The 18,898-nt window shown below is 38.8% G+C and overlaps 2 protein-coding genes across 3 annotated transcripts; one reads left to right on the top strand and one right to left on the bottom strand.

Moving 5' to 3' along the window:
- Window positions 1–1,895: 1,895 nt before the first annotated feature.
- Window positions 1,896–9,499, bottom strand: cab39l1 (calcium binding protein 39, like 1). The gene is made up of 9 exons (XM_034092423.2): window positions 9,144–9,499; window positions 8,439–8,586; window positions 8,194–8,358; window positions 7,884–8,002; window positions 6,879–7,047; window positions 6,731–6,790; window positions 6,587–6,652; window positions 5,937–6,080; window positions 1,896–5,193 (listed from the first exon to the last, which is right to left on the bottom strand). The coding sequence occupies exons 2-9, from the start codon at window positions 8,553–8,555 to the stop codon at window positions 5,002–5,004; spliced, it is 1,032 nt and encodes a 343-aa protein (XP_033948314.1). The 5' UTR covers window positions 8,556–8,586; window positions 9,144–9,499; the 3' UTR covers window positions 1,896–5,001.
- Window positions 9,500–11,111: 1,612 nt separating this feature from the next.
- Window positions 11,112–18,710, top strand: phf6 (PHD finger protein 6). 2 transcript variants are annotated; one of them, XM_071204665.1, is made up of 12 exons: window positions 11,112–11,257; window positions 13,010–13,058; window positions 13,605–13,766; window positions 14,206–14,307; window positions 15,362–15,495; window positions 15,601–15,647; window positions 16,007–16,167; window positions 16,252–16,395; window positions 16,496–16,600; window positions 16,687–16,820; window positions 17,399–17,528; window positions 17,917–18,710. In XM_071204665.1, the coding sequence occupies exons 3-11, from the start codon at window positions 13,635–13,637 to the stop codon at window positions 17,526–17,528; spliced, it is 1,089 nt and encodes a 362-aa protein (XP_071060766.1). In that variant the 5' UTR covers window positions 11,112–11,257; window positions 13,010–13,058; window positions 13,605–13,634; the 3' UTR covers window positions 17,917–18,710. The 2 variants fall into 2 exon arrangements, with proteins under 2 accessions (XP_071060766.1, XP_033949533.1); XM_034093642.1 differs by lacking the exon at window positions 13,010–13,058.
- The last annotated feature ends 188 nt before the right edge of the window (window positions 18,711–18,898 follow it).

Genomic DNA, 18,898 nt, shown 5'->3' with positions numbered 1-18,898 from the left:
TTTTGGGTTTTAAGCAAGTTTGCGGGTGGTATAATTGACCTCCACACAGACAATAGAGCTGCAGCCCATTGAGCCAGTCTCCTGTTGGAAACCTCCTGGTAGGGTGGAATGTGCCCCAGTGTTTTGAACTGGGCTTACACTGGGAGGGAGGGGGGGGTATTTTTAGCAATAACCATTTGCATCACTGGATAAAGAAGTTTGACAAGACGCAAGCGGTGACTGACTGTCTAGAATGATCTTCTGGAGTTATACAATGTAATTCATTTAAATACATTTCCTTTCACCTTTTGTTAAAATAGTTCACAGAAAGAATTGATCTTGGTTAGAAGTCTTTTAAATTAAGAACAAATATAATGTATTGACTTATGGACGATTGAATTATGTTGCAGAGACCCTAAAACCAAAATTACTTAATAATTTGCTTTTGTCAATTCAAACCAAACACTAAACCTTTAAAATGACTTAAAACACACACATTATGTTAGAAATGTTTTTGAATTGAATCCCAGGATACTGAACAGTATCCATATACACATCAACACTTGTGCCACACTTTCAAAAAGGACAGAAAATGTGTTTCAGTAAACTGGAATGAATATATTCACATCCCCACTCTTCAGTTTCTTTTTTATTTAACTTCTTATGTTCATACACATTGTTATTTCTATTTAATTGAGGTTTCACTTCATATTTATTTGCTTTTGTAAATAGATTTAATTGAATAATTTATTTTTTGCACATTCTATTTTATTGGACATCATACTTCAACTTCTCGTTTTTTTAATGAATATCTTCTTTTATTTTATATATTTAACGTTTTACTCTGTGTTGATATACATATTGTATTATATAAATGTGATCTTTTATTTATTAGCTTCTAAAATAGAGCAACTGTCACAAAACATTATTAAACCCTATTTCCCCAGAGATAAATAAATGTAAGATATTTTATTCGTCAAACATTGTAACTAACGTGATTACATTGATCATAATTCCAAATATTAAGTACAAATGTTAAGCCTTTATACGCCAGTTATAGTTCGGTCTACACCACATGTGTCAAACTCAAGGCCTGGGGGCCAAATCAGGCCCTTGGAGGATTTAATTTCGGCCCACAGGATAATTTCTAATTACTATTAGATCTGGCCGGCCGGTATATTGCACGCACACCTTCACTCCATCCTGAGGGTTTCCTCAGCTCAGAGCCTGAGCCCACACATTGATGAACTTGCACCCAAGATGAGATGCCAAGTATCTCAACTCACAGAGCAGCATGGATGTTTCCTTTTGCACTTTTTTTCTTGCGACAACAGGGCATGTTTGTTTTTTTCTTTGAGGGAAATAGTTTTTTTGAAGCCGTTGTTGGCCTGTGGAAAAATGTAATCATAAGAAATGAGTCTGGAAAAGCTGCAGATAGAGCCATAAGAAATGAATGCAACTGATTGTTAGTTCCAGGTTTAATATGTGCAATAAGTTCATTTCAATAAGTTTTGCTCTAAACATTGAACCAGTCCGGCCCTCGACTAGTACCTATCTTTTATTTTGGCCCACTGCGTATTTGACACCCCTGGTCTACATAATTAATTTAAGACTAATTATATGAGTAAAGCTATAGGGGAGAAAAACTCTCTTCCTTTCCAAAATGTTTGTCCTATACATTGAAAAAAATAATAACCAAAGATTAAAGAAGCCATAAATGTCAGTGGCCACACACACACACACACACACACACACACACACACACACACACACACACACACACACACACACACACACACACACACACACACACACACACACACACACACACACACACACACACACACACACACACACACCACTTAGCTGCTAGCAGTTATCCAAGTCCACTCAACCCTTAAAGCAACACACGCGTATAAATTGCCATAAAGTTTTATTTTCATGAATGCTTTCACACTTTTTATCTTTTATAAAGTTATGTACACATAATTGGCTCCCATGGTGAATAAAGGAAAGAGAAGGAGGGGAAAAGAGAAGGCAACTAGAGTAAAAAAAAAGTAAAGCACAACAAATATTTAAAACAGAAAACCCCTAAATCATGAAATATATAGTATTGATCATAAGGAATTTGTGTTGACATCTACATACTATTGCCAGTGATTTATATACTCATATTAGAGGTAGGGTTAGAAACATGAGATGCTTTGTTTTAGTAATACCAAATGTTGCCAACAGCGCCCCCCGATGGGACGACTGTGTACAGCACGTCCTCTCCAAAGCGCAACGTCATGACACTTTCAGAAAGTTTGTATGAGCAAATTAAAAATATTCTTCTCAAAGTTGAGTTTTTCCCCACAAAGAAAGTCAGATAATCTTGGATATTATAACGCAACACTTTGTCAGCAAGCTGTAAGTGTGTTTGTGCCCATTAAGATATAAATAATGACTTGTGTTTGCAGGTTAGGTCTGATTCATTAGTATCATTTTTGAGAAATTGTGTCTCTCATTAGTAACAAGTTGAAAAGTTGATCACCGTAAGGGTATTTTAAAGAAAAACAGACTTTCAGACAAACTTTCTTTCATAAACTGGTGGCATGACAGTGCCCTGTGTGCAGGACTTCCGTCTATTTGTGCATAATGTACCACGTTCACAGCAGAGTTCCCAAATTTCATATGGATCCGTTAATGCTGACCATCTGGTGCAGTGTACCAAATAGTGATTAAAAAAAAAAAGTGAATCCACCACAGCCGAGTGTAGTTTATTAAAATATATATCCACACTCTCAAGATTACACCGAGCGAATGGTGATAAAGCTACAGATGTGGAGAAATGGATGCATTTTGGAACTTGTAATGTACATTTTGACTTTGGTTTTTAAAAAGGTCTGGAATTTATTTTACATTACGATCCATTAAATGTCTTTAAATAAGGCAACGTTCATTACAAGGCACCACACTGCAATTCATTATGAATTAACGTTTGTGTGGCGCCACCCAATGAAATATTTAAGTTTTAAAATCTAGCTTTCCATTGTGAAAACCAGGTCTCAGTTCTCGTTCAACTTTGAACATATACATCAAGTTTAGGCATGCATACAAACCACTGTTGTGTATTTGAAAGTGTCAAATCAAATATCTTGTCAAAGGAAGGAAAGGAAAGAGAACACAGCATTTGCAAACTCAAATCCCATGAGGTATATACTAGGAGACTGTGCACACAGACAACATATTTCTTGAAATCCCCAATGTGTCATTGTAGTGACAACGGGGGAAGTAAGGCAATCATTTCAACGCTTCTTTAAAGAAATATAAACTAATCAGTGAGGAACTCAAGAAATTCAGTGCTCTTCATCCAAAACAAACTTGTTTTAAAAAAAGTGCTTGTGGTTATTCTGGCAATGTATTGACATCTGATAGGACGAAGAGCCTTCTGATGCATCATGGGTATGTTACAGTGTGTTCTATAGGTGGTGCAGGAGTGAGTCCTAAAACCTGGGAAAAAAAAAAACGTAGCAATTTTCAATTACTTGTCTCAAAGTCGAAAACGTTTTTACTCGTTTGGTGCCTGGAATATGAAGTTAACACAAGCTGAAGCAAATGGGGAAATCCAATAGCTTTTTCTCGAGGGAGCCCTTTGCGATGCTAGTTCTGGGTCTGGCTGACAACAATACGTCATTATAAGTCACTGCAACACTTAAACTATTATTTAAAAAGTATTATAATAATCGGTTTAGCAATAAAGAGAAAAACATGAAGTTGTTTCGTGTTTTCCTCTGCCACTCCCTTTTCTTTTTGTATTCTTTGGTTACGAGGTAACTAATGTACGGATGACTTTACATGTAATCGAGGCAAATGAAATGTCTATTACTTAATATCCTCAAATCCTATGCAGCAGATGTTCAATATACGTCAAAGGGGAAAAAAGGAATTTCTTCACGATGAAAAATGATCATGCTTTCGTATGAATATAATAGATTCACAGTGTAACATACTTATGATGCATCGTCATGGGCAACACCTCCTTGTAAACGGCATTATATCTTATGTTATGCAGTGTTGAAATGAGAACTGTCAGGTAGTTTCAAATGAGTTGTTTTGAAATGAAGGCTTTCTATCTGTGCTTGTGTACGAGAGGCTCTCACTGAGATCAATGGGTGGATCCTGGCTGCTACCCTGCAGCATTATCTGATGTTTCTATTTCAGTCATGTAAGCCTCGCTGAGCGCTGCCGGAAAAAAAAGAGAAAAAGAATTGCAGCATTATTAATTGATTCCTCTATGGTTTTGATTTCCTCTTCCTGCGCCAGCTAATGCATCGGCAAGCACAGCACAGCAGGAACATTTCTGACCTCACACACGCAACCAAAAGGCCTATTAACTACATATGAATCACCAAGAAATGGCTATGTGCTGACCCGGCCAGTATGTCACTCTGCCAATCTAAAAAAAATCTATAAAGTCCCTGTACAACACAACAGCTTACAATAAGGCAATAAACCAAACCTATGCAGGACTAAGTGTTCAGAGACAGTGTGTTTTAAGCCGTTTACCATGAAGTTACATTAGAAAAATAATATATTTACTTCTCGATCTCTAAAATATATGTTACATGTTTTCTGAGAAAGACTTTAAAGATCACACGTTGGCTGTGAATGGGGCGACGTTTCTGTCATTCTACGCTCTCTGCCAGCATCGGTGTTCGGTGGAAAGGGTAACAGTTTAAGGTCCAACATTACAAGAACGGACTTTTATCATTATCACTAAAGAAGAAGAAGATAAGCACTATGGTTTAAATAACAGTTATTGGCCAACTCAGGTTGCTGGATGGAAATCACCTTCACATCCAAACAAAAAAAAAAAAGAAAGTGAAGGAAGTACTTTTTTTCCTATATTTTGTAGTTAATAAGATTTTAATGAAGCATGTCTTTTTAGACTCTCTCTCTCTCTCTCTCTCTCTCTCTGCAGCTCCATCCAGCACCACCTTAAACCTCAACCACCTGACGGAGCGCTTGTTTCCGGGCACCTTAAGCTTCCTCCGGTGCCGCGGGCCTCTTCAGGTCCCGGATCTGCTTAATCAGATAGTTCTTCTCGTCGCAGAACTGCTCGTCCTCTGACCGGTCGGTCTGGAAGTGGCTCAGGAACTCCACCAGTTTGGTCTGGTTCTTCAGCAGGATGTCCAGCACGGGCTGGGTCTTGTTGGGGTTCGCAACAAATACCTTTAAAACAAAAAGGAGAGACATTTTTTTTTAATGTATCCACCACTTTCAATGTTCAAAGTAGTAATGTCAGCAGAATGTCTCTTCAAAATAATCAGAATATTTTATTTATACCAGGGGATATTACATTTGCAATCATTTTAGTATAAAATGAATGAAAATATAAAATATTGATATTATATATCTCAGGTTATTTCTTCTGTTGTTACTTCTCTTTTACCTCTTGACTACTAGGGAACTAACATCAAAATAATAAGTTGAGGTAAATATCGGCAAAAAGAAGATAAATAGAATACAATTATTTATATTACTAAGTATGTAAACATGTATGTATAACAATATAAACAGTGATGTATTAGTATTTAAATGGGCCTTATTATACTTTTTGGGGTCTTCCTTTTCCTGTAGTGTTTTAAATAGGTTTGTGTGCATGTAAATGGTCTGCAAAGGCTAAAATCCCTGTGTTCCCTCCAGAGGGAATTTCTCTGCCACACACTCCCCCTGCCTGGCAGTATGAGGACAAATAAACAGCTTTTTGAACAGTAAAGTATGTAAACATGTCACAGTAGAGACACAAAATACTAATATGAGTATAATAGGGCCCCTTTCATAAAGATGAAAACCAGATTATTGCTAGAAATGTACCGTGTAATACAGTAGTAATCCTAAGTGTTATAAGTATTGCTCTACGCTCTAAAGTAGCTTTAGTTTCAAAACTACAATGACATGTTTTTTGTGCTTACCTTGAACACGTGGAACGCCTCAAACTGGATGTTTCGACTGTTGTCTCTGAGCAGGTTCATCATCAGCTTCAGGTTCTCCGCCCGACTGATGTACTTTGTCATCACAGTGAAGTTGTGCCTATCCAGAAGAAGTTCCCCAAGGAGCTGAAAAACAGTATGGAATGTATTGTAAGACCTTTGCGGATACTTCCTTTAGCATACTGCATGTCATACACTGAACATCTGTGCAGTGTGTGAGTTTCGACCATGTAGTATTTCAAATCAAATCGCACATGGCTGCTGTGCCCTCAACGCAAGATGTTAGCTATCAACATTGTTGTTCAAGGTAGCAAAACATTACAGATTACGCAATTAACCCAATCAAATCAGCTGGGGTTTCTTTTCAAAACCAGCATGGTGGTACGTTTATTAAATACTGAAAAAGAAACGGGTATAACTTTTATTTGTAGAGTGCTGCTGTCTATACCAATGCAACCACAACAGTGGCTGGTTGCGCAACTTTTGTTATGTAGCCAAGATGGCAGTCATCGAGTGTCGAAGGTTCCCACGTGACATATGCATATTTAGACACAACACTTGTTCAATGCACAATCAACTGAGAGCATGTCAGTAAAACAGTGCTTTTCATTTGACAGAAGTGGATGTTCTACCTTCAAAGACTGTCGTTTGGTGACGTAGTTCTCAGAGTGCAGCAGTTTCTCGTATTCTGTAAACACCTGAAGATAAATAAAGGTATATTAGGCACGTCAGGCATTCTCTCCTTTAAAGGTCACAATCCACTGCAGAAATCTCACCCTGTCATAATTGTTCTCCAGGAAATCTGCACACATAATCTTGTGCCTTGTGAGGAGATCCTGAGAGGGAATAGATAAGAGCGAGATGTAAGATAAGAACTGTTGGTATGAGGAATGTGTCAAACTGAAAGAAAATACAGCAGCGCACCTTAAATGAGGCAAAAGCGTCTGAGGCAATGTCAAAGGTCGAGAGCTCTACGTAACGGAAGAAGCAGTAGAAGTCTTCAGAGAAGAGCACCGTCCGTGCCAGAGGCTCGTGGCGCAGGCACTCTCTCAGCATCATCCCACAGTTCAGAGCCACTTCTGCGCTCTCATATCTGCAGTGTCAGGCCAAAGGCAAGTCATTTATCATCAGCATTCAATACAGTGGAAAACAAACGCTGGAATGTCACTCTTAACACTTTAATGAGGCATTACAAAATGTTGGCCTTATTTCCTATGGTGATGTTTTTTGAAAGTCTTTGAATGTAGACAGTTCACATGCAAAATATATTAAAAAAGAGTGTCTAGCAGAAGAATCATCTTGCACATTGGTGTTAAACATCAGGTTTAGATGTCCATCTCCGATCGCTCAAACAGTTTGTTCCTCTTTCGAGACGTGACATTTAAAACCAAGTTCAAAATCCTGCACAGCTCTTGCAGATTCAATTCTTACCAACTGCACATATTTTAGCTCTTTTTTTACAACTTCAATCCTTGTATGCGCTGTAATACATGAAAGCAAATTCCTTGTATGTGTAAACCTACTCTAATCTGTGTCGGAAAACAGCAAACTCAAAGGACCATAATGCAATGCAGCCGTAACACATGCTGCTCTCCAAACAGGATGACTCAGTTTCGTTAGAGCTGTAAAACCAGCACTACTATCACTCTCTTCATCAACATGCATTACCCACAGGTGAAGGCAACAAGTTAGCGCTCGTTCCTCTGGGAGTTGTCGAAACACATACTGGGTTATGTTTAAAAAAAAAAAGAAAAAAGAAATCACAGTGTATGTTGAAGAAATGTGATCTTTCGAAAAAAGCATTTTTAAAAAGACCTAAAAATGATTTGGTTGCAGTTTAAGAGTAGTTCATGTTGGTTATGTAACAGTGCCACTCACATTAAAACGTTTTAAAAAGTGAGTTCCTGCGGCCTGAAAAGATGAACTTACCCTTTCAGAAGCATGAAGAGGATCTGTTGTTGGGTAGAGATGTATTCCACCGTGGGTGTACGGGTTCCAATCTGACGTCTCACAATATTGCTGAACAAATGAACCACATCCTTCTTCCCCTGTAAAAACAAAAAAAAAGCACTTGGAGAGATGAACGGCTAACTGATGATATGCAGCATGGTTTTTTGCTTTGGTCATCAATGTTCAAATCAGGCGGTGGGAGCGCTGCTGACTATTTGGTGTTGGAACAGAGGGATCAATACTTTTAACACACATACAATCACGGCAGAAAGAGGTACATTTTCCCCACCTCAAAATCAATCCTCTGCAGGTTTGCAATGAGGGCGATGAGGAGGTTGGTGTTGTACAGCTCTTGAGCAAGCTGAGCCACCGCTTCAGTTTGAGGCTCCTTGTCACCTGTTCCACTCAGTACCTCCTTCAGTGAAGCCAGGTTTTTTGACACCTCCTCTGCCACCTTTAATATGAACAAACAGTTAATGACTAAGACCAGCAGTAGGTAATAAGAATAATACACAGATCAAATGTGAGACCAACCTTTTCACACTTTTTGCTGTCCCCAGCATCCATCTTTTCCATGTATGCCACATTCTCCTTCAAACTCCTCACTATATCAGCTGGACTCTTCTGAGACTTCCCAAACGGAAACGGCATGACTGAAAGCTGGAGTTACAAGCCCAAATCTCTGAGGAAATAAAAGTGTTTCAAATTACTTTGACATGCTATAAGAGCAATTCAACTTCCTGTACCTCCTTGCATCAGGAAATGGCTGAACAACTCTTACCTGAAGCAAACAACGATACAGTTTATTAGTTATACTGCCTGACTGAAATTCGACACTCATAAGTACAACTACAGAGTTACAGTGTTAAAGAACATGACACACACAGCTAGCTAACATTGCTAACCTTACAGTAGTTTTCAAAGAAAATGCGGGTAGATTAGCGCTAAAGTTACACTTCTACGACATGTTTAACCTTCGGTATTAGTTTTCACGAGTTAGCATTCACCATGCCAGAATAAAATGCCAACTTTTTTAGACCGAAACGAGGATAAAATGTGGAATAAGACGGTAACAATGTCAACGTTACAGCAGTGTTCAGCAGCAAAGTTGAGCTAGCTTGTGACCTAGTTAGCTGTAGCAAGAAAACTAGCGGACTGGCGTCAGTACGTGGACAGTGAGCACCGTGAAACACACATCACACACTGCTGAAATATTCAGCTGAGGCTGTCAAGACTCACCGAGTGAACTGTGGTGTTGAAGCTGAAGGAGGCTCGGCGGCTAAAGGTTAGCTAGCAGGCTAGCAAGTTGTCCTCACTTTTGTCCACTGTAACGCTACTTTGAACGTTATCTGAGATCTCTGGGTGTAGCTCTCTAATACGTACCAATTGTAGCTACAAGTTGTTCAAACGGACGACCTTCATAGCTGTTGTATTTCATATAAATCTCCACTCGTGACCGCCTGTCACCTAACTTGCTAGCTGCCTAGTTATGGAGCGAGAGTTGCTGGGCTGGCCTGTCTGACAACTTCATTTCCCTGTTCTCTTCTGCTCAAACTCTCGTCCTCTCCTCATCCCGGGGACACTGGGCGGGTATGTTTTGCTTTACAAAATGACTGCCACCCGCATTGACCAATCACTTTGCCCGAGGTGGGGACATGGAAACGCCCTCTCCGCTCTGGGTGCGCTTGTATCATGGCTCTTCAATTTCGTGTGGGTGGGCAGATTAAAGAACACACTGGAAGCCTCATTTGTCGGAATGCCCTGTAACTGTAATCGAGTGCACCCGAATTATCAAAAAAGATAAGGCACAGAAATGTAGTTGAGAATTGTTAGGCTTTAAGATTAGACAGCCATTTTCATCTTTTGTGTTTGGAACATAACTTTTATAAACAACGTAGAATATATATGTGTAAAATATAGGAGAACATTTAACGTTATATTTAATAGTAGTAGTTTTACTTCATCAAGTTCTCAACATTAATCCAGCATATTGTGGGATATGCAATTAATATCTCCTTTGCTAATTAACAGACATGTTTTTCTTTATGCAATGGACCCTCTCAAACACGCATTAAACGGGACATATATATTTGATTACATTTATTTTTATCTAATTCAATTTAACATTGAATATAAACAAGTTCCTAGCCTTAAGTGATGTACGTTGTTGAACGGTGTTGCTCTTTGTGGCTCTCATTTAATTCCAAAATCATTACAGATCCACCTCTGTGTAACATGTAGTTGATGGTATTTAGCAATTACTGTTCAGGTTCCATTACACAGAGGTGATGGTTGTCCTGTTTTTACTGTACAGTCTGTCTGGAGAAGACTCTTTGGCCATCATACTACAAGACTTTATGGAGGACAAAAATGTCTTTCACTTGGAGCAGTCAAGCTTTTGATCTGACCATAGTGCTGCTGACATTCTGGTTTTATTGTTGACTCTCTTGATAAAAAGCACCAACATGCAGCACAATTTGTACATCTGTAAAATACTTTTATGCTTTTGATGGCAACATTTAAATAAATGTTAAACTAAACTAAAACCATTAAACAACAGCGTATTTAACATACGCTGTTGTTTATTGGTTTTAGTGAACTGCATTCATGGTTTAAATCACATCTTTCAGATGCGTAGGTCTTCTGCTTATTGCGCTTCTTTAGCTACCATAATACAACAGTATCCATTTTACAATTGAATAATAGCAATGTTTTTTTTAATGATGTGTTCATTTGACTAGTCCTTGTCTGGATTTAACATGTTTGAAAACTTCTCTTCGATGATCTATTTTCCAATCATACAAAATCAAACAATAGGCATCGTTCATATTCATATTCATATAATCATATAGGCTACCCTAAAAAGGAAACAACTATACCCTTGTATTGATGTAGGCCTACATTGCATGACATTTGTTTGCCAGAGCTTTAATTCCCAGAAATGGTCTGTATATGCATAACATGTTTATTATGCTGTGTGAATACAATTTAAAAAAGAAACAATTAACTTAAACATATTTAAATCTGAATAAAGTGCGGCCCATCTTTGGGATATTGATGCTTCAGGATTTCCAGGAGGTATTTTTGTAAAGCACTTTTGCATCCTACATACTCAGACCTCCTGCATAATTTTCACGTTTGAAACATTTTAACAAACATTCGTGGACGCGACTTTTATTTTTGAAAGCCAGACCCGGAAGTGTCCAGCTGCCTTGAGCACAGCGGCTAGCTTGATGCTACTAGTGCGAAAAAGCCCACGATCACTTCTGAAGGACGGGAAGAAACACAGTCACTTCTCGGAACACTTTCCCATCTTTTCCACCTCCTCAGCGCCATAGTAATTATATTAGCAGGTAAGATGTGAGCTGTGTATCAGCGTGTTTCAGATACCCGCTGTGTTGTACGGCCTATTGTGGTTTCAGGCCGTATTGCTGGTGAACAAGCTGCTCTCTTTCACGGGGACACATCACGTATGGCGCTCTTTACTTCGAAACGATTTGCGAACCCCCGCGCCTGTCATGATCATTTCCCACATTTAAAGGGAAATAAACGCTGATTTTAGCATTTCAACAACAACACAATGTAGGAAGAGTCATATTTTCCTACCACCGACCTTATTTTCCTACAAGAAAAGGCCTTGTGAGAGATTTTGGGGCGTTGAGATGTTCATAGTGAAATTAGTTTTCTGTTATAGCTGGTTTGTTGGAGAAAGAGACACACACCCCCTTTAATTCAAAACTTTTGTAGGAGAAATTTTAGCCACTTTTTATTTTTCGCTTGTTCTGGTGACAAATCGAACACAGTATGGATATAAAGGGCAGGATAGCGAAATGAAAGCATGTTAGTGAGGCAGAGGCTGAATTAAAGGGTATTTGGTGTTATTTACACGGCAGTGTTGTGTGTGTATCGCTGCCTCCGCCGCAGTGAAATCCCGGCCCTGCTATCATGGCTGTAATGGCTCTATCAAGGCGTCGCTGCACACTGCTTTTGTGATTTTTAAATAACATCCATTTTCGCTTATGGACAATAGAGGATTAAGCACATCTTTTTCTTATCATATTTAACATATATGTGGCGCCTGAGGCGATTTTTGAACAACATCAAACAGGCGATCTCTGCAATGGCAGCACATATAAAGAGGTTTGATCTCTATTTTAAAGAATACTGTGATGAAAATGCAACAAAGCTTGCATGATTTACAAGAAAATTATGATTTATATATAAAGGTTTGATAGAAATGCAGCTGAAAATGATACAATAGTGACATTTGAATGTCCTGCAAATGCGGCTGTCTTTACTGCTCATAAAAGGAACATCAGTCTAAAATTGCATATTATCCACTGATTGCATTTTTAAAGTATATTATGTTATGGATGTAATGTAGGGCAGATGAGATGTGATAAACTAGAAGAGAAACCTGCGGAATGGCAAAACATGTTGCATCATATGCAGAAAAAAACTACAAAACTGGACATCAGATTTCCTTGACCCTATTTCCTGTTCAGTCTGATTGATATGTGAGGGCTGTCAGTCTATGTTGAGAGGATATTGTTCACAGCTGCCTCCTTTAACAACAAAACATAGGCCTAAACAATCTGGTTGTTATCCTCTTCAAACATACGAAGGATCTCAAAACATGTTGATAATGGTCAGCAACTTGTTCCGTGGATTTTAGTTATCGTACATTGCATGTCATCAAAGACTTTCCTTAGCACAGTTGAATTAATTGAACTAGGTTGGGGAAATGTCAAGCTGTGATCCATCAGAGGTTTTGCTAGGATATATTATACACTTCCTGAGTTACTGTAGGAAGCAGGGCTTTTCTTTGGTGCTCTTTGTTGCAGTTTCTTGGAGCTATGGTCAAAGTTTAGTTTCCAGCTGTTTCTGGGAAAGAGTTCCTAAAGGCTGCCATCCAAAATGATTTCACAATACTTGCATTTAGTTTTAGGACAAACAGTGCATTTTCCTTTGGGCTGGCTGTTTGGTTAACATTACGTTTATGCAGATTTACAAATGTGTATCCCTCGTTATGAACCCTTCAACCTGAATATGTTTTATTTGTATTGCTTTCATGCTGATATTCGGCCATAACTTGAACCATTCAGACGTTATCTTCATTGCCAAGGAGGACTCTGTGCATCATCTACAAACTGTGTAGGTGATACAACTAACAATTTATTTTCAATTTAACAAATATGTTGATTATCTTCTAGATTAATCTTAATATAAAATGTCAGAAAAAAAATGCAATCCTGGTTTCCCAAACTCCAAGGTAATGTCTTAACATGCCTGGTTTTGTCAGCCAAAAATGAACCATTAATTACAAATATCCCTTTTTAATATGACATCATCAGAGAGTATTAGGTCATCTTAGACTTACAAAACAGAATTCGCTGCCATTTTTGCATGAAAAAGGATTTTGACGGATAATCTCAAAAGTTGCCAATTAATCTTCTGTCAATCATCTGATTGGTTAGAAGACTAATTGTTGACTTTTAATTAATATGTCATCCTATTTAAATCATATTAGCTTTTATCTGAATGTGTATGAACGCTGAACCTGATATATATCCAGATGACATGGCAAGGCTGGACAATTAATTGTATAACTGCTTTATTAACATCTATTTGTAAGGATCTACCATCCTTATCTCCTCTTGCCTTTCACCTTTTTGTGATGTTTTTGTTTTCATTTATTAGAGTCTTGGTCCAACCAGAAAGCCTTCGGTCATGTCGGGACAGAGGAAAGGAGCGGCAGCGCGGCTCCTTAAATGTGCCTTCTGCAGAACCAACCGGGACAAGGAGTGTGGTCAGCTGCTGCTGTCTGACGGCCAGAAGGTGGCAGCCCACCATAAGTGCATGGTGAGGAGAGATCCCTGCTCTCAACCCTATCACCCTTCAGCTAGAATAAGTCATGTTTACCTGAGAACCGTGTCAACTTTAACCACAACAACTGTGGGATTTGTGTTTTCCCGCCACAGTTCATAATGAGAAAAAGCATATAGCCGAAAGAAATGGTTCATATCCTATACATTATCTCGAAGGGCTCCAATTTGTCTCTTCTCCCATTGGTGATCATGACCTCCAAGTTGACAAAACACCATTTAACAATATGGCATATAGAACTGACAAATGCAGGTTTTTATGATAAGTTTAAAAGAATCGATGATGACATGATGATATCTATGTTAACCCTCCCACTTCATATTGAAAATAGTCCAACAGTAGTAGCATGATGGAAATGAAGATGCAGATATTGTACAACGTTCACATGTATGCTTATTTCAAATGTCCCACGCAGCTTTTCTCCTCTGCCCTGGTCACATCTCACTCAGACAGCGAAAACATTGGAGGATTTTCCCTCGATGATGTGAAAAGGGAGATCAAGAGGGGAAATAAATTGGTAAGTAACCTCTGTATCTGTGTAGAAGAAGAGAGAACACATTACATTTATATCAATTAGGCTTTAGTAACAGTACCACACATCCAAACACTTTACAGAACATGCAGAAGCTGCTCTACGGAACTAATAATAATGAATGATGCGTATTTATCGTTTACATGTGTTGTATGTATATGGTATAACAGTATGTTTACTACAGAGGAGGTGTTGATACTACTAGCATTACAGCAAATCTCTCTAGTGTTTATGTTGATTACATCAGGTTTAAAAGGGGATAATCATCTTTTATCCAGAAATAAAGAACTAGAATTACAAGTTTTTGTTGGCTTATTCCTCAATCTGACCAAATGTTGAATCCAAAATGGGGTCTCCATACATGAATGGTTCCAACTCTTCTTAAACAATATGCAATATGTCAGGAGATGCACTGCAGCTGTCTGTAAGACTATTAATGTCATTTATAGTGGTTCTGGCACGAGTTTATGCCACGTTAGTATACAAAACTGTTGTTTAAAAAAGGCTCTCGAAGCTACTTACTGTGTTCATATATACACCTATCTCTAAGCATTGCTTATTTCCATATTCCCTATTTATTTTGTACTTTCATCTTATAAGGCCTGCATATGGTTTTTTTTTTTTTAAATGAAAGAATTGAGAAGTGATTTTAGATGTTAAATTGTAAATATTAGGAATGTGTCTGGCATACATTTTAAAATGTTCTAATTTGATTTTAGAATTGACTAATTATGAGTATAAATCCCAATTTTGGATTATACATTGATTGAATATTCGAGGCTTCTACAATACCATTGACATAAATGCAGCTGCCTGCGATCAATATGAGACAATATCTTATGCCCACTTAACATAAACAGTAACACTTTTATGAACTCATAACAACTCAAATATATTTTGACGATTGTATCACTGGGCTAGAAGGAAATGGAGACACCAACCAATAAAAGTGCATCTGAAAGATGAGTTTTAGCCTTTGCATTGAAGATATTGGATCGTTGACCATTGATAACGAATAATATATTACTTTCCCCGTCAGATGTGTTCTTCGTGTCACCGGGCGGGCGCTACTATCGGCTGTGACGTGAAGACGTGCCGGAGGACGTACCACTACTACTGCGCTTTGAAGGACAAAGCCCAGGTCAAAGAGAACTCCTCACAGGGGATCTACCTGTAAGAAGCCCCGCTGTGGACATTTACATACATACATCTACAATAACTGACAACACATTTTGTAACAACTATTAAATGAAAATGGTTTTTTTTCTTCCATAACAGTGTTTACTGTCGCAAACACCGGGATGCCTCTCACGAAGGCATTGAAGGTAAAATATGCCTCATCATATGTCATATCACTAAACTGCCTGGATGATTAGATTAATAGCTTGATGCCTGTTTCTGAAGGAATTCCTCTTTAATCCTTACACACACATACACAGCAACACACACAGGGACATTTAGGTTCTGCATTTAAACCCATCCTAGTACCCAATGAAGTAGGCAGCTATAATAGAGGGCCTCGGGAACAGTGTGAGGGTCCATTTTGCAACTAGTACCAGTCCACTCTTCATTCCTTCATCATTGTATTTGTACTTCTTGATGTGATTTACTTTCCTGTTCTTTGCATGTATGCTTCTTTTTACATAAAAGTTTGTCCTGATCATGACTGTTTGTTCATAATCAGATGAAGAGGAAGCTGTGGCCGACGAATCAGACGCGTCGCCGCCACAGAGCAGGGGCAGAGGGAGGTTTGAGAAGGGCAGATCCAGGGTGGGACCTCGTGGCCAATCAGAAGACAGCCGCTCCACCTCCTCACAGGTGGCAGACGAGGAGAGTTCCTCCCATGTAAGGCAACACGCCTGTTTGTCCAATGTTTGAAATTATCGTGATTTGGTGTCTGATTTGTAACGCTTTTACGTGTTTTTCCAGCGGGACAGGTCTCCTCTTCGGTCCAGCCCGGGAGACGGCGGCCAGCGCTGCGGCTTCTGTCATGCCGGAGAGGAAGAGAACGAAACAAGGGGCATGCTTCACTCCGATAACTCCAAAAAAGTGGCGGCGCACTACCGGTGCATGGTGAGACTCCTGTGTGTGGGGATGTCTGCAGAACATTTAAAGCCGTTTAATGTGCATTTACAGCACAGTACTAACACTCAGTCATTTATTACCTTTTCAGCTTTTTTCATCGGGGACAGTGCAGCTCACCACCTCGTCACGGGCCGAATTTGGAAACTTTGAAGTGAAAACAGTCATCCAGGAAATCAAGAGAGGGAAAAGAATGGTGCGACGATTCGTCTTACTTCTCATTTGTTTTGAAATAGTTGAAATACTACGTACATTCTGACAAAATGTGTGTTCCTATTCCAGAAATGCACACTCTGCTCTCAGTTGGGTGCAACCATTGGGTGTGAGATTAAAGCGTGTGTGAAGACCTACCACTATCACTGCGGCCTGCAGGACAAAGCCAAGTACATTGAGAACATGGCGCGTGGCATCTACAAGTGAGCTCAAATACAGCTTTTAAACTTGATCAGTTAAAAATATATTGCATTAGCTTTACAACCAACACGAGCCAATTGAGGCTGGATCACACAGCCCATGCTATTTATTCCCTTCAGAGACTTCTTTTGAATGATTTGTATTTCATCCAACCACAAATGTGAAAAAGGGTGATATTAAAAGTAGAAGAGTTTTATTGTGAACACACATTTTATGTTACCTGCAGAAAATGCAAATATTTTGGATTTATTTAAAATTCTCGTACGTTGTTTTTTATTTTATTTTACATTTGTAGAATGTGCATTTTCTAAGCTAACTTACAAGTTCTCCTCCTGCCTGTCTATGACACATTTACATTGTACATGTGTACCCACCAACGGCTGTTAGTCAATGGCCGAAACTAGCAGCAGGAATGTGTATTGTGCCACCCTTGGTAGAAACTCCATAGAGCACCTTTAACTCTACGTCTTCACACCTTAACTGGACCACATTTCACCTCTTTTGCAATAACTGATAATGTTGGCTATTACTGTGTTTTGTGACTTACCTTCTTTGTATGTGTGTGTGTATTTGTTTAAAGACTATACTGTAAGAACCACAGTGGCAATGAGGAGAGGGATGAAGAGGATGAAGAACGAGAGAATCGCAGTCGACAGAGAGCAGAAAACAACAATGGAGGAACACCGGCAACACAAGTCAATGGCAACTAGGTACGTTTTTAGTGGTTGTTGCACACAATACATTTGTTTACAACATTTAAAATGTCTGCGTTTAATTCTATGGAAGACTATTAAGGCCAGGTAAAGTGGAGGGGGAATACTTTTATTTTGTATTTGCCTGAGAAACAAGTTAAGGACATTCGCTAATGCTAGTATATTTGATTTAATCTCTGAACTCTGTCACCCTTCATATTTTTAACTTAATTCTCATCATGCGAAAACCTCTACAGAGAAATTGTTTTACTCGTTATGATTGGCACGAATAGTCTTCCGTAAATATGAAACAAGGTTTCTGTGATTTTCTTCTTTAGCATTGTTGGAATTGCCAAACAATTGTGTTTTCAGATTTCCTGTCATTTCATTGCTTCGATTCTTTCAGGTTAGCCTGATGGACGTGATGTGGGGACAAAACAGAAGAGCTCAAAGACGAGGAAGACATATCTTTTTATACTAGATCTTAGCTTACTCACAAAGTCGTGGTCTACAAGCTCCCGCGAGTCCGTCACATGTTTTCTTCCAGTAAACGAACACTATGTGCAGATGTCTCCTTCATGTGAAACCATGTAAAGAGTTGACTGGATGAGCTTTTCACAGCCTGGTGGCACTCTGCAGACTGCTGCTGGATCATGAAAGAAGAGCCATTTTCAACAAGACCCAATGTTGAGTTCAATTTCATTGCATTGTTTCTGTGAATGAGAACTGATGGACTGATCCTCTGATTGTCACTCACTGCCCATGTTTCCACAGATTACACTTGCTGAAATCGATGCATTCTTGCTCTTCCTTCGCTTCTACAGGACTCACTTTTAAGAGGAGTCTGTTTGTTACTCGTCTCTTTCAAGTTGTGCTGTTTGATTAGCTTGTTTCTGTAATCATGTCTTAAAGAGTACTCTTTTCATGCTAGCCTTTTTCTTGATATGTAATATTTTGCTACCGTGTTATCATTCATGAGACATTTTGAATATCTGGATTTTCAGACGGTCAAGTCCAAGTTTTGCCAGCATGCACTTGGTTTCTCCCACTGTTCAAGGTGGCATTTTTTTATTTAGTCACAAAAGGGCGAAGTAGAGCTCTTTAGAGGAGGTGGCTTTGTTTGATGTACTGTTACTTGTATCTCTACCAATGTATCCATGAATGATGGGAAATAGAAAATATTTTATTTTACACATTTAATGAGTCAATTGAGTCTTTCATTGGACAGCAGGCGGCCTCTTACACAGAGCAGTACTCATAGCTACACGGTGTTAAAGAGTGAGGAATCTCACAAGTCAGACCTTTACATTCACACCTGTACGTTGTATGGATCATTTTGGGCATTTCGTTTTATATAGATGTACACATGTTATGAACTAACAAGTCAT

Source organism: Pseudochaenichthys georgianus, chromosome 10 (assembly GCF_902827115.2).
Source record: "Pseudochaenichthys georgianus chromosome 10, fPseGeo1.2, whole genome shotgun sequence".
Taxonomy (NCBI): domain Eukaryota; kingdom Metazoa; phylum Chordata; class Actinopteri; order Perciformes; family Channichthyidae; genus Pseudochaenichthys; species Pseudochaenichthys georgianus.
Note: the sequence above shows the minus strand (reverse complement) of the source record. Positions and strands in the feature narration are given on the sequence as shown.